Source organism: Vitis riparia, chromosome 7 (assembly GCF_004353265.1).
Source record: "Vitis riparia cultivar Riparia Gloire de Montpellier isolate 1030 chromosome 7, EGFV_Vit.rip_1.0, whole genome shotgun sequence".
Classification (NCBI taxonomy): Eukaryota; Viridiplantae; Streptophyta; class Magnoliopsida; order Vitales; family Vitaceae; genus Vitis; species Vitis riparia.
Window position 1 is genome coordinate 5,133,631 of NC_048437.1, and position 18,439 is coordinate 5,152,069.

At 35.9% G+C, this 18,439-nt stretch overlaps 2 protein-coding genes across 5 annotated transcripts; both read right to left on the reverse strand.

Annotated features, from left to right (window-relative positions):
* Window positions 1–5,760: 5,760 nt before the first annotated feature.
* On the reverse strand, window positions 5,761–11,429 carry LOC117919357 (molybdate-anion transporter). Its single transcript, XM_034836538.1, has 9 exons — window positions 11,023–11,429; window positions 10,649–10,793; window positions 9,813–9,981; window positions 9,367–9,625; window positions 8,162–8,250; window positions 7,024–7,206; window positions 6,817–6,902; window positions 6,570–6,654; window positions 5,761–6,418 (listed from the first exon to the last, which is right to left on the reverse strand). Exons 1-9 carry the CDS (start codon window positions 11,216–11,218, stop codon window positions 6,284–6,286), a joined length of 1,347 nt encoding a protein of 448 aa, XP_034692429.1. The 5' UTR covers window positions 11,219–11,429; the 3' UTR covers window positions 5,761–6,283.
* A 666-nt stretch (window positions 11,430–12,095) lies between these two features.
* LOC117918987 (acyl-CoA-binding domain-containing protein 3-like) lies at window positions 12,096–16,720 on the reverse strand. 4 transcript variants are annotated; one of them, XM_034835988.1, is made up of 4 exons: window positions 15,166–16,720; window positions 14,118–14,223; window positions 13,912–14,009; window positions 12,096–12,481 (listed from the first exon to the last, which is right to left on the reverse strand). In XM_034835988.1, exons 1-3 carry the CDS (start codon window positions 16,461–16,463, stop codon window positions 13,962–13,964), a joined length of 1,452 nt encoding a protein of 483 aa, XP_034691879.1. In that variant the 5' UTR covers window positions 16,464–16,720; the 3' UTR covers window positions 12,096–12,481; window positions 13,912–13,961. The 4 variants fall into 4 exon arrangements, with proteins under 4 accessions (XP_034691879.1, XP_034691881.1, XP_034691880.1 ...); XM_034835990.1 differs by having other exon boundaries at window positions 13,912–13,979; window positions 15,166–16,719; XM_034835989.1 differs by having other exon boundaries at window positions 13,912–13,985; window positions 15,166–16,716.
* Between the last annotated feature and the right edge of the window lie 1,719 nt (window positions 16,721–18,439).

Below are 18,439 nucleotides of genomic sequence, written 5' to 3' on the forward strand. Positions count from 1 at the left end.
ATATTAAGAAAATTATGTTTTTATATTAAGAAAAGATGATATGATTTATTTATTTAATAATAAAAATTTAAAAATAAGTGAAATATCGGTAAAATATTTTAAAATGTCAGTTGAAACAAGAAAAAAAGAAAAATCGATAAAATATCCGGAAATATTGGTTAATGGTGTTGTAAAATAAAGACAAATATAATGCAAATCAAAGTAGTAGAGATAAAATATATCTTACTTTGATATATAATATGGAAGAAGGAATCAAAGAAGAGAATTGAGACAGTGAAAGAAAGAGAGAGAGAGAGAGAGAATGAGAGGAAGAGCTTTCTTTCTTTCTTGGGATACTTTTACATGGGGGGGGGGGGGGGGGGGTAAGAAGCCTTTTATAGGCTTCATAATATGAACTCCCATTACTCATCTTAAAGATGAGTAAATGGAGTTCATAATGACCATCAATGTGGTCATTCACCACCCTTTCATTTACAACACTCCCCCTTGGATGACCACCATATTAAAAGAATATGCCTCATTAAAACCTTGCTAGTAAAAAACCCTATAGGAAAAACCTAGTGAAGGAAAAAGAGTACAATATTCTTTTCTTGGTATATTAGGACTGTCTCATTAAAAACCTTGCCAGTAAAACCCAGTAGGACAAAACCTGGACGAAGGAAAAAAGAGTACAGTACACTAACACCCTTTTACAAGCATACTCCCCCTCATGTCGATATCCTTGAGTTGACGCATTCCAATCCTGTGTATTAACTTCTTGAATGTTGAGGTTGGCAATGATTTTGTGAATAAATCTGCTAGATTATCACTTGAGCGTATTTGTTGCACATCAATTTCACCACTCTTCTGGAGTTCATGTGTATAAAAGAATTTTGGTGAAATGTGTTTAGTTCTATCTCCTTTAATATAACCCCCTGTTATTTGTGCAATGCATGCAGCATTATCTTCAAATAATGTTGTCGGGTCACCTTTGATAGAGGAGAGTCCACATGATTCCCGAATATGTTGGATCATAGATCTTAGCCATATACATTCACGACTTGCTTCATGAATTGCCAGTATTTCTGAATGATTTGATGATGTGGCTACCATTGTTTGTTTGACAGATCTCCATGAAATAGCAGTACCATTGCAATTAAACACATACCCTGTTTGTGACCTGCCTTTATGTGGATCTGAAAGATATCCTGCATCTGCATATCCAAGCAATTATTGCTTTGATTCCCTTGAGTAAAATAAACCCATATTAGTAGTTCCGCGAAGATAACGCAATATATGTTTGATACCATTCCAATGTCTTCGAGTTGGAGCGGAACTGTATCTTGCTAATAAATTGACAGAAAAAGCAATGTCTGGACGTGTACAATTGGCAAGATACATAAGTGCACCAATAGCACTAAGATATGGTACTTCAGGACCAAGTAACTATTCATCCTTTTCGCAAGGACGAAATGGGTCATTTTTCACATCAAGTGATCGGACAACCATTGGAGAACTTAAAGGATGCGCTTTATCCATATAAAAACGCTTCAAAACTTTCTTAATGTATGTTGATTGATGTACTAAAACTCCATTTGGAAAATGCTCGATCTGCAGGCCGAGACAAAATTTTGTTTTTCCAAGATCTTTCATCTCAAATTCCTTTTTCAAGTAATTTGTTGTTCTTGTGAGCTCTTCAGGAGTTCCAACAAGATTTAAGTCATCAACATACACTACAATAATTGCAAATCCGGTTTCTGATTTCTTAATGAAGATGCATGGGCATATAGGGTTATTCACATACCCTTCTTTTAGCAAGTATTCGCTAAGGCGATTGTACCACATGCGTCCAGATTGCTTTAATCCATGCAAGGATCGTTGTAACTTGATTGAGTACATGCTACGAGGCTTTGTATTATTTGCATCAGGCAATTTAAATCCTTCGAGGATTTTCATGTATATATCATTATCCATGGATCCGTATAAATATGCTGTAATAACATCCATGAGACGCATATCCAGTCATTTTGAGACTGCCAAACTAATTAAGAAACGAAATGTGATTGCGTCCATGACGGGAGAATATGTTTCCTCGTAGTCAATACCAGGTCTCTGCGAGAAACCTTGTGCTACTAATCGCGCTTTATATCTTATGATCTCATTATTCTCATTGCGCTTTCGTACAAATACCCATTTGTACCCAACAGGCTTTACATCTTTAGGTGTTTGGACTACAGGTCCAAAAACTTCTCGTTTTGTTAATGAGTTTAATTCTGCCTGTATAGCTTCTTTCCATTTTGGCCAATCATTTCTATGTCGACATTCTTTCACATTTCGTGGTTCGGGATCTTCATCATTTCTTATGATATCAGAGGCCACTTGGAAAGCAAAAATATTGTTAATAACAATATTATTTCGATCCCATTTTTCTCCCGTTTGTACATAACTTATTGAGATCTCACAATTTTCAGGTACCTGTGCCTCTTCAGGAGCTTCTCGTTCAATATGTGGATCTTCAGGGGTTTCTTGTTCAATATGTGCCTCTTCGGGGGCTTCTTGTTCAATATGTGCCTCTTCAGGGGCTTTCTACATTATTTGTGCCTCTTCTAGGGCTATAGATTTATCAATTTTAAACTGATCAGTCATTTTGATGGTCTCTTCTAGAGTGCCAAGTTTTTCTTGGGTTCTCCTCTTCCTGGGAGTTACATCCTTTGAGCCGACAAGTCTACCACGCTTCAGGCGTATCTTAGATTCATTTGTTAACTGTCCTACAGGGACATCAATCCGTGCTGGAGTATTTGCAGCCGGGATATGTGACTTTGTCACTTTCTTTGTATCAATGAATGCATTTGGTAATTGATTTGCAAGATTTTGCAAATGAATGATCCTTTGAACTTCTAGTTCACATTGATTTGTACGAGGATCAAGATGGGTCATAGTAGATGCCTTCCAACTAATTTCTCGTCGTTCTTCAGGAATCGACTTTTCTCTCCCTAATGATGGGAAAACACTCTCATTAAAATGACAATCCGCAAAGCGGGCTGTAAAAACATCGCCTGTCAAAGGTTCAAGATATCTTATGATAGATGGAGAATCAAAACCTACATAAACCCCAAGTCTTCGTTGGGGACCCATTTTAGTGCGTTGTGTAGGTGCAATTGGTACATATACTGCACAACCAAAGATTCGTAAGTGAGAGATATTTGGTTGTTTTCCAAGCACAAGTTGTGAAGGGGAGTATTCATGGTAAGTTGTAGGTCGAATACGGACTAAAGTTGCAGCATGCATAATAGCATGTCCCCAGGCGGAAGTAGGTAATTTGGTTTTCATTAGTAATGGTCGAGCTATTAATTGGAGACGTTTGATGAAGGATTCTGCTAAACCATTCTGGGTATGAGTATGAGCAACTGGATGCTCAATATTTATCCCTACTGACATGCAATAGTCAATGAATGTTTGAGAAGTAAATTCGCCAGCATTATCAAGACGTATTGTCTTAATTGGATAATCTGGAAATTGTGCTCGTAATCTGATTATTTGTGCAAGGAGTCTAGCAAAGGCTACGTTACGTGTAGAAAGGAGACAAACATGTGACCACCTAGTGGAAGCATCTATTAAGATCATAAAATAATGGAATGGTCCACATGGTGGATGAATAGGCCCACATATGTCTCCATGTATTCTTTCTAAAAAGATTGGTGACTCAGATATGACTTTAGTAAAAAATGGTCTAATTATCAATTTACCTTGTGAGCAGGCAGTACATGAGTATTCATTGGGCGAAAGAATCTTCTGGTTCTTTAGTGGATGCCCATGTGAGTGTTCGATTATTCGACGCATCATTGAAGACCCTGGGTGACCTAGCCTGTCATGCCAAAGGACAAAAACTTTTGGGTCGTTGAACTTCTGGTTCACGACAACATATGATTCAATAGGCTTTATAGTTGTATGATACAACCCAGAGGAGAAAGCCGGGAGTTTTTCCATTATAAGCTTCTGGCCAGATATAATGGAAGTAATGTAAAGATATTCTACATTATCTTCATTTATAGTTTCAATATGATATCCATTTCTACGGATATCTTTAAAACTGAGCAAATTTCTTCTGGATTTGCTAGAATATAACGCGTCATTTATATGGAATCTAGTTCCATTTGGCAACGTTATGTTTGCTCTTCCAGAGCCTTCAACTAAGTTTGTAGTACCAGATATGGTACTTACATTAGCTTTTATTAATGTCAATTCGAGGAAATATCTTTTATCTCGAAGAATTGTGTGCGTGGTCGCACAGTCCGCGAGACATACATCATCCTCATTCATCTTTAGAGCAATTCGTGCTGATAACGTGTTGTAAAACAAAGACAAATATAATGCAAATCAAAGTAGTAGAGATAAAATATATCTTACTTTGATATATAATATGGAAGAAGGAATCAAAGAAGAGAATTGAGACAGTGAAAGAAAGAGAGAGAGAGAGAGAGAATGAGAGGAAGAACTTTCTTTCTTTCTCGGGATACTTTTACATGGGGGGGTAAGAAGCCTTTTATAGGCTTCATAATATGAACTCCCATTACTCATCTTAAAGATGAGTAAATGGAGTTCATAATGACCATCAATGTGGTCATTCACCACCCTTTCATTTACAACAAATGGATATATTTTCCCGAATTTTGTATTGGTATTTACGGATATTGGATATATCGCGGATATATGGGTGATATATCCGAATATTTTAAACATTGGTTAAAACTTGGGGTGGTTTCAACCCAACCCAACCCAAACCCAACCCAATCTGATTTTTTATGGGTTTGGCCAAATTTAATTTATGATTTGGATTAGGCTTGGACAAACAAATGTCAATTCCAATTAAAATTTGAATTAAATTTGGGTTGGGCTGGGCTTTGAGGCTCAGTTGATTCATTTAACATGTTGTGGCATCGGGTTGTAATTATCGGATTGAGTAATGGTATTATAAGTTTATATATTGGTATATTGATTTGTAAAGATTATAGGTTTCCAGTGAATTGAATGCTATTGAGCATTTTCTACTTATTAAATGCAAATTGATTAGTAAAATATTTGGTGAAATGGACGTTAGGTTTGTCAATTTGAGTCTAACCCAAGTTTAGCAAAATAGGTTTAAGTTTGGCCTGGATGAATCTCGGGTCAAGCTTAGGCAAATGGGTTTCATGTGGAATTTGGACTTTGGTTGCCTGTCAATTCAATCCAGTCTAAACCATCTGAGTTCCCCTAATAGGCCTTACGTCTAACCTGAAGGTGGAAGCCAATTAGGCCAGGAGTGGCCCCTCAGTCTTAACTGGGATAAAGCCCAAAGGGGCTTGGGGCATGAGCATTGAACCCAGCCCAACAGGGCTGAAATTCAGGCCCAAACTGAGCCTATTTTCAAAATGGCCCCAGACAGGCAGGTTGAGCTCATTTTTGGCTACTTTAAGGCCTTCTTAGTAGGAACAGACCAGTCTTGATCTAGAGCTGAGAAAGTAGAGAAAACTTGGCTGGAAAATATTAAGCAAAAAGTAAGTTTGAAATTGTTCAATTAATCCATTCTATTCTTTAATCTCAAAACTAAGCAATTTATCACTCCAATAGTGGACCGACATGTGGAGAAAAAAATGCAGGGAGTTAAAACTGTCCGGTGCCCTGAAACTCGGCCCAGCTAGGCCCAGTCTCAATTTTCTTAGGCACGAACCTATACAGGATATATTTGATACGGGCAATCCCTATCTTTCATTCAAATCTTTGAATCTTCCTAAGCCGCAAAAGTACATCCCAAATATAAAAATATATTTTAAGCTCCATCAAATGATTCAAAAACAATTAACAGCCTCTAAGATATTTCCAATTCACTTACAAAGATTCAATCGAATGCCTAACTAGAACCTGAGCAACTTCTAGGTCAATCTACTTCTACTGCCGGAAACGGAGCCAAGTTGGAAGTCAAGGTGACAGCTTCTTATGGTCCATGGTTCAATGTGTTGACGTGTTTCTCAATGTGCTTGCCCACTTGTTGATCGCCCACTAAAATATTTACTACTAGACCTTAACAGCAGCTTACCTTCATTTCTACCGTATTACCTCGCTCAAAATCCTCTTGCCCTCTTGCACAAGGCGTTCTCTAAGAACTTGTGTGGGTTTGTTGAAACTTCCCCCTGCCCTTCATTTTTCTATAGTGTTAACTCCTACATGCTGCAGTTGGATTCCAAGGGCATAGAACATGCTATTTTCCTAGTTGGATCTCTCATTTCCATCAATAGGTGACTGATAACAGACCCTATCCCCTTGGAAATCACAACTTGTGCCCGTTTTGGTAAGGTTGCTTTCCCCACCTCTTTAACACATGCATGCAGCCAGCTGCGCCGAATAGTCCAAGAGCAGCAAATGCAAAGATTGTTGCATTCCCAATGTTCCGATAGTAGCCTCCCTGTGATATTACCAAGGTAGCAAGTTCAATATGCGAAATTACCATGGAATGGAGTACACATTTAAGCAAAGCTGGAAAAGGAGATTGGCAGGATTGAAGCAACTAGTTCAAATGTATGAGAAGTGAAGTGATCCGAGTTAGAGACACGCACTTGCACTACAAAAAATAGAATTGCTGCATTTGATGGAGCCAAAGACAGGCTTATCATCCCTCCACGCAACTCATTTGGCACATACCTACGCATGGAAAAAGAAGCATTAGAACTGTTAAAGTTCCACTCAGACTCACAAAGAATCAATTAATTACTTCCCAGTTAAAGACAATCACAAACGGTAGCATTAAATTTAAAAATAAAATAAAAGAATATAAAAAAAAAAAAAACAGCATATTTAATGTACATGGTCCTCAATCTGGCAAGGGAAGGTAAAATCAAGCCAGCACAGGCATGGAATAAGCAAAATAGTGTCACTAGAACTCCAATTTCCTGCAGGACAAAATTACACAGTAAATTTCAGAACACTCAACTTCACGATCAAAACATTAAAAAAAAAAAAAAAGGAAGCTTTTCTTCATATGGTCAATGATTCAACCATCCAAGAAAATACCTGATAATCATAGGCTACTACAGACAAGACAAGCCCCATTATAATGAATGCATACACTAGGTAATCCTCAGTTCGAAGAGATGATGGCACACTGGTGAGCCATGGTAACGCTGTGCTTCCAAGCATTCTTGCACCCAGCAAACATGGAAAAATCAACCCTAGATGCACTTCTCGCCCATCAGCCTAAATTCACAACATATATTAAAGAAACACACAATTTCATGGCTTTACACAGGCTAACATGATTTAGAAATAAATTAGGTAAAATACATGACTTACATGTATTAAAGAAATGCACAATTTGATGGCTTCACACAGGTTGATATGATTTAGAAATAAGGTAAAATACATGGCTTCCACTCTCTCCATATAATTTACATTAAGCAGCAAAAGTGACGATCTTTCTTCTCTTTCCTTTTTCTTTTGGCTTTTTGGGGTTTCTTAGTTGAGGGGAGGGATCAGAATAAACTCCAGATTTTTCGTATTCTCAAAATTTCATGCAGCACAGGAACTAAAGTAGTAAATTGAAAAGATAAAAAAATTAGTTTTAGTATTTAATAGATAACTTGATTATGGGAACTGGACCAAATAGATGGATCTAATCTAATTCACTGTCTGAATAAGAAGTTGATTTTAAATTTTAGACAATAAACAATAGTGCCAGAAATTCAAATTCTTTCAACATTTTGCTTCAATCAAAAAGGAAAAAAAAAACCCAATGATTTTGAGTGTCTGTGATTGATAATATTCATTAGGGAGTAACATTTCCCCTTAAACTTGTTTAACTTTTATAAACTATTGGTCTGGTACCTTTTTTTTTTCCCCTTTTTGTTTCTAAACATGTCTAATGTACTTTATCCTGAAATTTCATTGAAAATTTTCACTACTAATACATTAAAGTGCCCAATTTTTTTCTCAATTTTTGTCAATATCAAAATTTCATCAGATGTCCAAGGTTTTTGATGCACTGAGATTTGTAGGTACCATTGAAACTTAAGACCTTAGAGGGGAAAAAAATAGAAGAAAATTTTTAAAAGCCAGCCATATTGCCTGTTTTTCTTATAACTTCAAAGGACTCTAGGATCATGGGGATGAAATTCATAATCATATTGTATTTCAACCACAGAAAAGGTCGTACCACCAGAGTTGGAGCCCATAGAATCCAGAAAACTGCAATGGAGAAATGAATGCAAGCTTGTGCACATGCCAATAGCCATATCCTTTTATCTGTCAAATAAAAGCAGTTCATCCATGATGAGCACATGTTCTAGCTTCTACTTTTCTTACAAATATAAGAAGAATATTTATGACCTAGAACTGTTAGAAAATGAAAATTCCACAGGATCAGAATTCCAGACTCTGTATTTACCTCAAGAATTTGTCCAACAAAATGACCATCCATATGTACATGTACACACAATATGTATTCATTTAACAGTCCATTTAGGTAGTGTCAACAGCCAATAACATACAAATTATCCATTAGCAAAACCTATATTATGGTGAATCAAGAATTGCATAAGGATGCATTTTTCTAGGACTGCTCCATACCGATTGGAAGTCTAAGAAAGTAATTTCAATCAAGTATGAAAAAAAACAAGAAGTTAAATAATTGCATAAGCTCACACCAACAGTAGCCAACACTAAAATTGTAAAAGCTTAATCTGAGATCAACTGCCTAATCATCACTTAATGGAGTTGCAACTTGATATTGTTTACACCTTCTAGACAGTTCTGCTCTTCTACGTACAATGCTATCGGTCTTCTAAAATGCCAAGGATATGTTCATGTTGTCAAAGAAACCTCCAAAATCCCAAGTCACACTTTCCAGGTATAAATTATGATAAACCCTCTAGAAGTATTTGGCTTTCAAAGTACAATCAATGTCAGTACTACACGTCAGCTACAACAAGGGAAGAATGGATAAGGTGAACAAAGGGCTGCAAAGAATTGGACATAATGACTTTGTCATGACATTTGTAAGGAGGACCAGCAAAGAGAGAAACATGCACAAGAGGAAGATTATGGACAACAAAAATAAATCAGTCTTGGTTCAAAGAAATAAGAGGTAAACCTTACAACTAAGACAAGTATTGTCATAAGAAGTAAGAAAATCGGTCCATAGTGCTCATTAGCATTCAATCAGTATCTTCTAACCTAAAAAGAGTACAGTTTTGTTTACACAAATTCCATGACCTCAATGAGATTGAAGTTGTGTCATCTGTAGTACACCTCCAAGTCTCAAGCTTATTTAATATAGTAATAAGTCCTCATACTGCAAGCTTGCAAGCATTAAGTCAGAAAATTAAGGAAAGAGTAAGACATTAAGAATATGTAACATACCACAAAAAATATGTGTGTAGAAGGACATTCTGTAGTCCTTAAAAACTGCCATTTGTGGAGTTTCGGCCCAACATTTGGTGATATAAATGATAGTTATCATTGCCAAGATCACACTTGCTATGGAAGGAGCAACCACACTTTTCTTCACATCACTACCAAGCAGCCAATTTGCAAGCACTTGGCTTCCAATAAAAGATGCAGACTTAAAGAATGTCATTAACCAGAAAGTATCATTCAAAATATCACGTCTGTAGCCAAGCTGTAGCCAAAAAAACAAAGAATATTAAGTTCATCATTATTTAGCAATAAAAGCTATTTCCAAATCCATATAACTGAAAAATAACAAATGGACCTGAAATGCTCACAAAATAAGTAATAAATAATGGGGAAAAAGAACGCAATGGTTAACACGTAACTGAAAAAGAACAAGCTTTATGAACACAAACCTTATCATGTTCAACAGCCATCCATGTTTCGAAACTGAATGAAAATATTGAAGTGGCAAGAGATAAACAGATATTTGCTACCCAAACACTAGGTTGCAGGGTAATCCTCCTCCATATGCCAACCAAGAGGTGTAGAACACAAAAGGACAAGCAAGCTTTCTTTTGACCACTACAGAAAATCATAGGACAATTAATTTGGCAAGAGGTTATCATGCCCCATATCAAGTGGGAATATGAGTTTTATTAAGATCTTATTTAATTGAAATAATAGTACTAAATCAAGAAGGTATTGAATTTCCTAAGCCATTGTTTTTTGTCTAATAAGCATAAAAGACCAAATGTGTGAAGCTAAAGACCATAATTGTTGTGGCCACAGTTTGATGTTGAATATTAATCACAAAAAGCCTTCCACAATATTCTGGAAGAACAAAACCAGATTCAAATTTGAGGACACAAGTTCAAACAACAAATAATTTGTTTTGAATAGATCATCATGCATATTAATGTCATCCTTAGGCAATTCTAGACTCCTGCACTTTTTTTTTTCCACGTTTTTTCATAATAATCCTGAATATTCCAAATGATTCCCCAGAAGATTGAGAATATTTCCAATTATTCAAAATCATATAATATTCGAATGATCTGGAATCCTGAATTTATTTTCATGCCTAATGATAACCAGAACAACATTCTATTACAAATCTCCGATTTAACTTTTTCTCACATTACCACTTTTGGACATTGCATAATCAGGTGTGGGAATGACATTTCTGAAAACAAGTAAATTAATTACAAAAAAAAAAAAAAAAAAAAAACAGAGAAAAAGTTGCACTTACATTAAATCACAAAGCATGCCTAAGAAAGCACTAAAGAAAAAGGCAACTAAATATCCAACACAGAGAGACACCACCATCTGCTCCCTACTGACGCCGTAGTAAGCCAACTCAAACTCTCCAAACACTGAAGAAACACCTTCCATTCCTGTGAGAAGGGGGGAAAGTCAGTTACTGAAACCAATAGATGATTGAGAAAAGCAATAGCTCACAAAATTTAGATTCATTCAAAATTTTCGTAGTCGACCATTTGATTGCCATGAAAACTTAGGAAAAGAAGAAAATTAATGCAATTTTCAATTTCAATTATTTTCCTTTCCGAAGCTTTTCAGCAGCCAAACAAAGCAAAAAGGAAAATACGAAGGAAGATGAGTGACCTGAGGCGAGAGAGAAAATGAGAAGGAAATTTCTCTGGAAACGAAGGAATGAAGGTGAGGTTCCATGGTCGAACGGAGTTAGGGTTCTGTTGGAGAAGTTAGGAAGAAGAAAGATTGAGAGGAAGCTTGCTAAGAAAATGAAGATATATAGTGAAGGTTTTGGTTCCCAAACTGAGCTCTCGATCACGATCCCCATCGATTTGCAGAGAAGATGTTTAGATTTCAAAACCCTAGATCATTGCTCATCGATGGATCAGATCTGAACAAATTGAATCCAGGTGTTTAATATTCAAACCGGCGGATCAAGAAGAATTGGCCCTGCAACCGCGGATTCGCCTCATCGTGTCAGTTTAACTGCTTAAGCACTTGGATGATGTACGTGTCTCGAAACGGTGTCGTTTAATGGCTCCTGTCAGTGTTCGTTTATGGTCTCTCTAGTGGCTTAAACTTATCGCCTGAAATTTGAAATGCTAATACAATAAATTTAAATTTTTATGCTTAACATAATGTGTACGGCAATTATCATGAAAAAAACAATTTTATATGAATAAAAATAAAATAAAAAAGGTATAAAGCATTAAAATATACATTTTTTAATAACGATAAAAAAAAAATTCAAGATATCAAAAGCAAAATTTAAAATATTATATTTATTAAATTCGTATCATTTAAATTTAAATTATTTAAAAAAGTTATGATTAAATTACTCAATAACATTATTATTATTAATTACTCATTATTTAAGACTTTATTACATCCCTCACCAATGAAATGAGTTTAAAACAAGTATAATAAAGTTTGAAAAATAAAATTTTGTTAAAACCCGAAACGGAATCAAATTTGACTTTATCCTACCTGTCTCACCCCATATTATAAATAATATTAAATAAAAAATTATTTTAAACAAATTTGACTTTATTCGGTGATCTGCCCCAAATCCGACGTTGCCCTAAGTGCGTGTGTAAGCATAATATTTGGTAGGACTATGATATCTCTTCTAGACGGATCTCCCTCTTGGTGTAAAATCATCATCACCATCATCATAGTAAAGAAACAGATTACAGACAGAGATGGACAGAGATAAAAGGGCGGGTCCAGCCACTAATGGGTAGCTCCTGTTGCATGGAAGATGTAAAATTACAAATTCTTCTTTCCTTTCCTCATTTTCTTGAAAATCAAGAAAGAAAAACTATATATGTTACAAGACTAATATCAAATACAATATTAGTCAAACCCATACATATAAATGACACTCCATATATATCACTAATTTATTTACACACAACAGATAGTCATATATATATATACTTGGTCATAATGAGAAGTAAAGCTTCTAATCCGAGAAGTGAAGTCCAAACCCTTGGCAATGGGGATAGTTGCATTTTCAGTGAAGGGAAGGCAGATGTAGTCCACGTAGTGTAGAGAGGAACCAGCATAGAAATGCATCTCACTGTTTGTCCTGAATATCAAACAAAGGCAGGTCAGCGAAAGTAATATACTGTCATTTAGGCAGTTTAGAACTTTAGATCCCCTAAATAAGTCATCAAAGAAACAGCCAAAGAGAAAAATGAAAGTAAGCAAAGAAGCAAGCAACTAGGCACGCTATATACAAGTGCACAAATAGAGCAATTTGCCAATCCCAACCCTCAGAGCCTAGTTGGGCTGAATAACAAGGAAAAGAGAGGGAAAAGAATAAGCAAAAATGAGCATGATGTATTTCATCTCTCATAGCACTTTGATATCAGCAAGACTTGACAGGCTAGGATATAAAACTCTTACTATCTATTACCATCCCATACTCAGATCTAATAATACATGAGTGGAATAAACAACTAATACCTTTATGCTTCTGCAGAATTGGAAGCCAAATAAAAGAAACAATGGCTGGTAACGGATTGACAGTTATATTGTCACTTGGCCAATTATTTGAAGATCTGTGCAAATGAAGGTTTTAATCCACAGGCTAGAATCCCTTAAGGAAAACAAATTGTTCATTCTGGAGAGATGCAGATAGAAGGGTGGAATACAATGTCAAAACCATTTACCACAGATCTCCTTGAGAAAAACAAATTTTAGAAACAGAAACTTCTTATAGCAAATTTTATGAAGGTAAGGTTTGTGAAGTTTGGATGTCTAGGCCTTGATGAGAAAAGAAAACATCCAAATGTAGTCCAAATCAGCAGAGAATTTCCAGGTTTTTATCATCTGAAGTCATTTCTAAGGTTTATCTATGCAGGTGATGCTCCAAAAGTTTGTTTCCTCTGTTAAACTAAATTTTAGTTGCTGTCTAAAGCAGATCCTTGAAAAGCTAATAGGTAATGATGATGAAATCAGATTTCAGATCCAAATTGTGAAGGATATTCTGAAACTGTATGTTTCCACACAACCAGGGCCCAAGGACACTGTTTGAAACTTAAATGCAATCATATGACAATAACAGGGATGGGGAAAGGGATGGACAAGTTGTCATAAGAACTACCTGGCTAACCATTCAATCGATTCAACTTAAAGATTCATCAGCTTGTTTATCTGATGGAACAACAAGAAGCAATTTTAAGTGAATCACGAAACCATAAACATTGCATGGAGAATGGATTTTTCTTTATGAAACCCATATCATGGTAATTATAACATCATGTTGTCTATGTTTTTCAAAAATATCAATCAAATTTAATATCATGTCCACCATGTTTATCCTTATCCACTATCTCGTATGCCAGGCTATAAAGAAAAAGAAGTCATGAGAAGAAGTTGAACATCAAATGAATGAAGTCATAAGATTTCTCACAGAAAAGTAGACTAACAAACAATGACATGTTAAAGGATAAACAAAAATTTACAAATTTTACCATTGGTAAACCAAGTATGGCAGAATTAATAACAAATTACCTCTCATTTCAGAGATGGATTATTCCTGTAGCAATGTTTTTACTCAGAAGCTAGCTTCCCCAATGCTCCTGCATCTGAACAAATATGTTTACTGCCTCCTGTGCTACCGATTATTATATTCAAGGAACACAATCCCCACTTTCTCAACAATAGAAATATTTGAAAAGACTGGCAGTGGTTTATATGTTCCAAAAGCAAACACTTACATGAGGATCGTCCACTGACCACCCTGGAATGTCCCTCGAAAGAAGGGCAACATACTGCTCCATAGCTGCCTCTGGACTCATGTTCCCAAGCCGCTGCCAAGCATTCCTTGCACAATGTAATAATGTTCATCACTTACATGCGCCAGCTAGCTCCTATATCAGCAAGCAATCAAACTATACCCTGGAACTTGACCAAGGGTAGGCCCTAATCTGATATTACACAACTTCAATGGGATAGCACTCTGAGATTAACTTAACTTTTGGTTTAATTTAAAATATCTGGAATGCTAATCAGTTGAGAATTAACACTTATTGTGTTTTTATCAAGTGTCCTAAATTTGCCCACAGCATAAGAACTTCTCTGCTCAGTCTTTGTCAATTCAAGAATACAATTGCAACCAAAACAGGCCAATAAATACTCAAAGAAGGGGAAGCACAAAAAAAGGCCATGGTGACCGAAATCTAAGAGGCATTGAAGGACAGGAACATCATCTATGACTTTCCATTGCAGACATAATGCATAGTGAGTCATGGTCCAGAGATTATGATTACCATTTGGTAACACATGAAACACATCCAATCACTTCCTTTATTGCTCTCAGTCACCCATTTTCCTATTTATCAATTTTTATTGCCTTAATTTTTCTAGTCATGCTTTTGCTCTTGCTTTCAGTCCTCCACCCTTTTCAGTTCTATTCTTATCTTTGACAACTGAATCCATCTTAGTCTTCAACATTCTCAACAACCAAACACTACCATAGTCAGCATATCCACTTTGGAACAAGGGCAATTCAAATATCTGATAAAATATTGCTCTCCTACATCATGGTTTTTCAAAATTTTGATAAAATTTCCAGTTTCACGATCTTATTTTGGTTAATCTACTCAAATTTTCTTCCACTTTTACCCACTCAATCCAACAAGCTAATGCCCCTATAAATCAAGAATTTCAATGATCAGTAACGTCGAATCAGCAAACATAACCGGGCAATCAAAACTAGCAATTCCAGAGTAATAACGATTAAAAAACATGGAACAATTTTATTACCACTTGGCACGAGCGGAAATCTTCAATGCCATAGGTGGAGGCTCCCGGCAAGGTCCTTCGATGGCAACCTTGTGAAGCCCGTACAGGTGCATCCTTACATCACTGTTAAGATTCAAGATGTGATTAGCATTTTTCTCCGAACCCACAAATGCCGCAGCAGCACCAAAAGCCCTGTCCAATTCACTTCTCTGAATCCCCTCCCAATCATCATCAAAAAACTCTCCCCTCTCATCACCTACCTCATTCTGGCCTTCACACTCCAAACCAACCGCTTCACTTTTCTCTGAATTCCCTTCGTCGTCAACACATTCGTCAACCAATTTAGCCTCAACCTCATTGATTCTATCACAGACCTCCACAGTCTCTTCACCACAATCTCCTTTCGTCAATGTCTCTTCCAATCCAACAACCGCTTCAATCTTCTCCGAACACCCTTCATCATCAACCAAGTCAGCCTCAACCCCACTGACTCCATCAGAGACCTCCACCGTCTCTTCGCCACAATCTCCTTTCATCAATTTCTCTTCTAATCCAACAATCGCATCTTCTTCAACCGCTTCACGTTTCTCTGAATTCCATTCATCCTCAGCAAATTCTTCAACCAAGTCAGCCTCAAACCCACCGACTCCATCACAGGCCTCCACCGTCTTTTCACCACAACCTTCTTTCATCAGTCTCTTTTCCAATCCAATAGCCACATCATCTTCAACCGCTTCCCTCTTCTCCGAACGAACTTCATCCTCAACACATTCTTCAACCAAGTCAGCCGCAATCTCACCGACCTCCACCGTCTTTTCACCATAACCTCCTTCCATCAATCTCTTTTCCAATCCAACAGCCGCATCATCTTCAACCGCTTCCCTCTTCTCCGAGCCTCCTTCATCCTCAACACATTCTTCAACCAAGTCAGCCACAATCCCACCGACCCCCACCGTCTTTTCACCACAACCTCCTTCCAATCCAACATCCACATCCACATCCAAATCATTTAAAACCTCCTGAACCTCCAATTTTGCCAAAACCGATTCGCCTTCACATATCTCCAATCCCGAACCCACTCCAACAAACCTCCCTCCTCTCTCACTCTCCCCATCCTTGCATGATCCCAAAAGGGCATCGTCCTGAACACCACCACCTGCCGCCAATGAAAGGATCTTTGATAGAACAAAGGAAAAGATAACCGAAATCGCAACGGTTAGGAAGAGCTCATGAAAAAGCTCCATAGCTTTTGAGATGTATGTAGATAGAGAACAGAGCCCGATGAAAGAGAGAAGCCTAATAGACCAAAGCAAAAGCATATTCTGGTTTGCTTCCGGTACTGGTACTACTACTAATGCCTGTCGGCCCCACCTTTCCAAGGAAGGTTTGTCCCTCAGCGGGCAGAGACAGACAAAGCGGCTGCTCAGCTATCACCCACTGTACCCATCCATCGCGCTCGCGCCGCGAAGAATCACTCATTTTGGCCATTTTTATATGGCCGGACCATCCATCTTGGTCTAACCGCAAGCCCTTGTCGTATTCAATCCATCGCTTATTTTCTTTCAAGTATATTGTATATTCTAATAAAGGGTAGCAAGCGGGATAATCACCAAGAAACTTTGATTCAAAGACTTGTAATTCCAGGAAGCGAGAAATTCAAAGCCCAATTACTAGATTACATTGAAAATGGCATTACAGCCTTATAATGACACTTGTATGTTCTTACATGTTGAGTTTGGTACACGGTCGATTCTAAATTTCTGGCAATCAATTCATTGCGTTAGTAAAAAAAATAAGAGAAAAAAAAAAAAAGAACCCGTTAATGTGAATTCACATGGCAATGAATTTGCTTTTGAGAATTAGTGTCTTGAATTATTGATGGAAGAATTTGTCGGCGGCATGCATGTGCAATTATTAGATTTTTTTTTTCTATATATATATATATTTTAATTTTTCTGTAATTAGGTGGAATGTGCAGTGGTGGATGGCATAATTTAAGCATTGAAGTAGAGAGTGCCAATCTCATCGTTTTCGTGGTTTATGGGACCCTTGTTACATAAAAGAAGCTCAAACCACCCCCAATGGATATGCTCTAAACTTCGACACGGAAAATGTTGGATTTAGACACTAGCTTGTGGGTATTTTGAAGTGTCATGGCCAAATCAGCATTTCTGGAACCACTTACCATGATAAAGTGTTAAATGAAATAGCAAAAGTATTCTGACCTGGCTTATCATGATATAAATTTAATTAATTTATTCATAGTTGCTTAAGTTCGAGTCAACTTGATAATATTTTTAAAAAACACTCCTAATATAAAATTTATATTTTTTAAAAGCTAAAAAATTAGTTTTATTGTCCTATAAATAAACTTTAGATTGGTGATTATCTTAAAAACAAAAATTTAAGAAAACACTTCATTAGAAGAAAGATGGATAGAAAAAAAAATTTAAATAAGAAATATATTTAGAGGTGTTTGTTAAAACTTAATACTTATTATTTAATAATTTAGAACTAATTTTAAGTTAAATTATACTTAAGTTGTTGATTTAAAATTAATTACTTAGGTTTTATTGTAATTATTAAAGTTGTTTGATAATTAACTTAAATAATCAAATTAACATATTTATCCTCATAAAAAATAAGAATAAAAAGGTAAAACGAATATGTGAATTTAAAAATAATTTAATTATTTTTACTTATTATTACTTAAAATTATATTTTATTTTAAGTCATACCGTTAAATTATTTTATCAAACATATTTAATTTACTTAATAAATTAATTTAAGTTATTAAGTAATTTTAACAAACACCCACTAATATTTTTTTTTAGAATCCCTATAAATAAGTGATGTCTGATCATCTTAATTTTTAAAAAGCATTACCATGTTTTTATTTTTATCATGTTGAAAAAATCTATTCGGGTCCAAGATAATCATATTTGGATGCATATAAGTTAAAAAAATAAAATAAAAATTTAATTATTTTTATTAAGATCATTAGGGATTGTTATGCAAATTTATTAAGTAATTTGCAATTTTTAAAAAATTATAATAAAAAAAAAATATATTTTCTAATAATATAATTTAAATATTCATTAATTGAAAGAGACACAGGGAGAGAAAACCCACATATTAGGACTGATTTTTGTGGATGAAATCTAATGATCAAGAGTGTAAGACAAGATATGTATTGTAGACAAGATTTGTATTGTGGAATCCTTTCCCCTATCTTAATGACTCTGAGCTGTAGGATAAGGCTGTTCTGTCAACCTTCTGCTGAGTCATATTCAAG

Excerpts from the sequence above, each read along its gene's own strand:
- LOC117919357 (XM_034836538.1), bottom strand. The coding sequence starts at position 11,218 with ATGGGGATCGTGATCGAGAGCTCAGTTTGGGAACCAAAACCTTCACTA. Across the intron at positions 10,794-11,022 it reads CATTTTCTCTCTCGCCTCAG|GAATGGAAGGTGTTTCTTCA; the intron begins GTCACTCATCTT and ends CCCTTCTCACAG. Across the intron at positions 9,626-9,812 it reads TGGCTGTTGAACATGATAAG|CTTGGCTACAGACGTGATAT; the intron begins GTTTGTGTTCAT and ends TTTTGGCTACAG.
- LOC117918987 (XM_034835988.1), bottom strand. The coding sequence starts at position 16,463 with ATGCTTTTGCTTTGGTCTATTAGGCTTCTCTCTTTCATCGGGCTCTGT. Across the intron at positions 14,224-15,165 it reads ATTTCCGCTCGTGCCAAGTG|GAATGCTTGGCAGCGGCTTG; the intron begins GTAATAAAATTG and ends ACATTGTGCAAG. Across the intron at positions 14,010-14,117 it reads GGTCAGTGGACGATCCTCAT|GAGGCAGTAAACATATTTGT; the intron begins GTAAGTGTTTGC and ends TCGGTAGCACAG.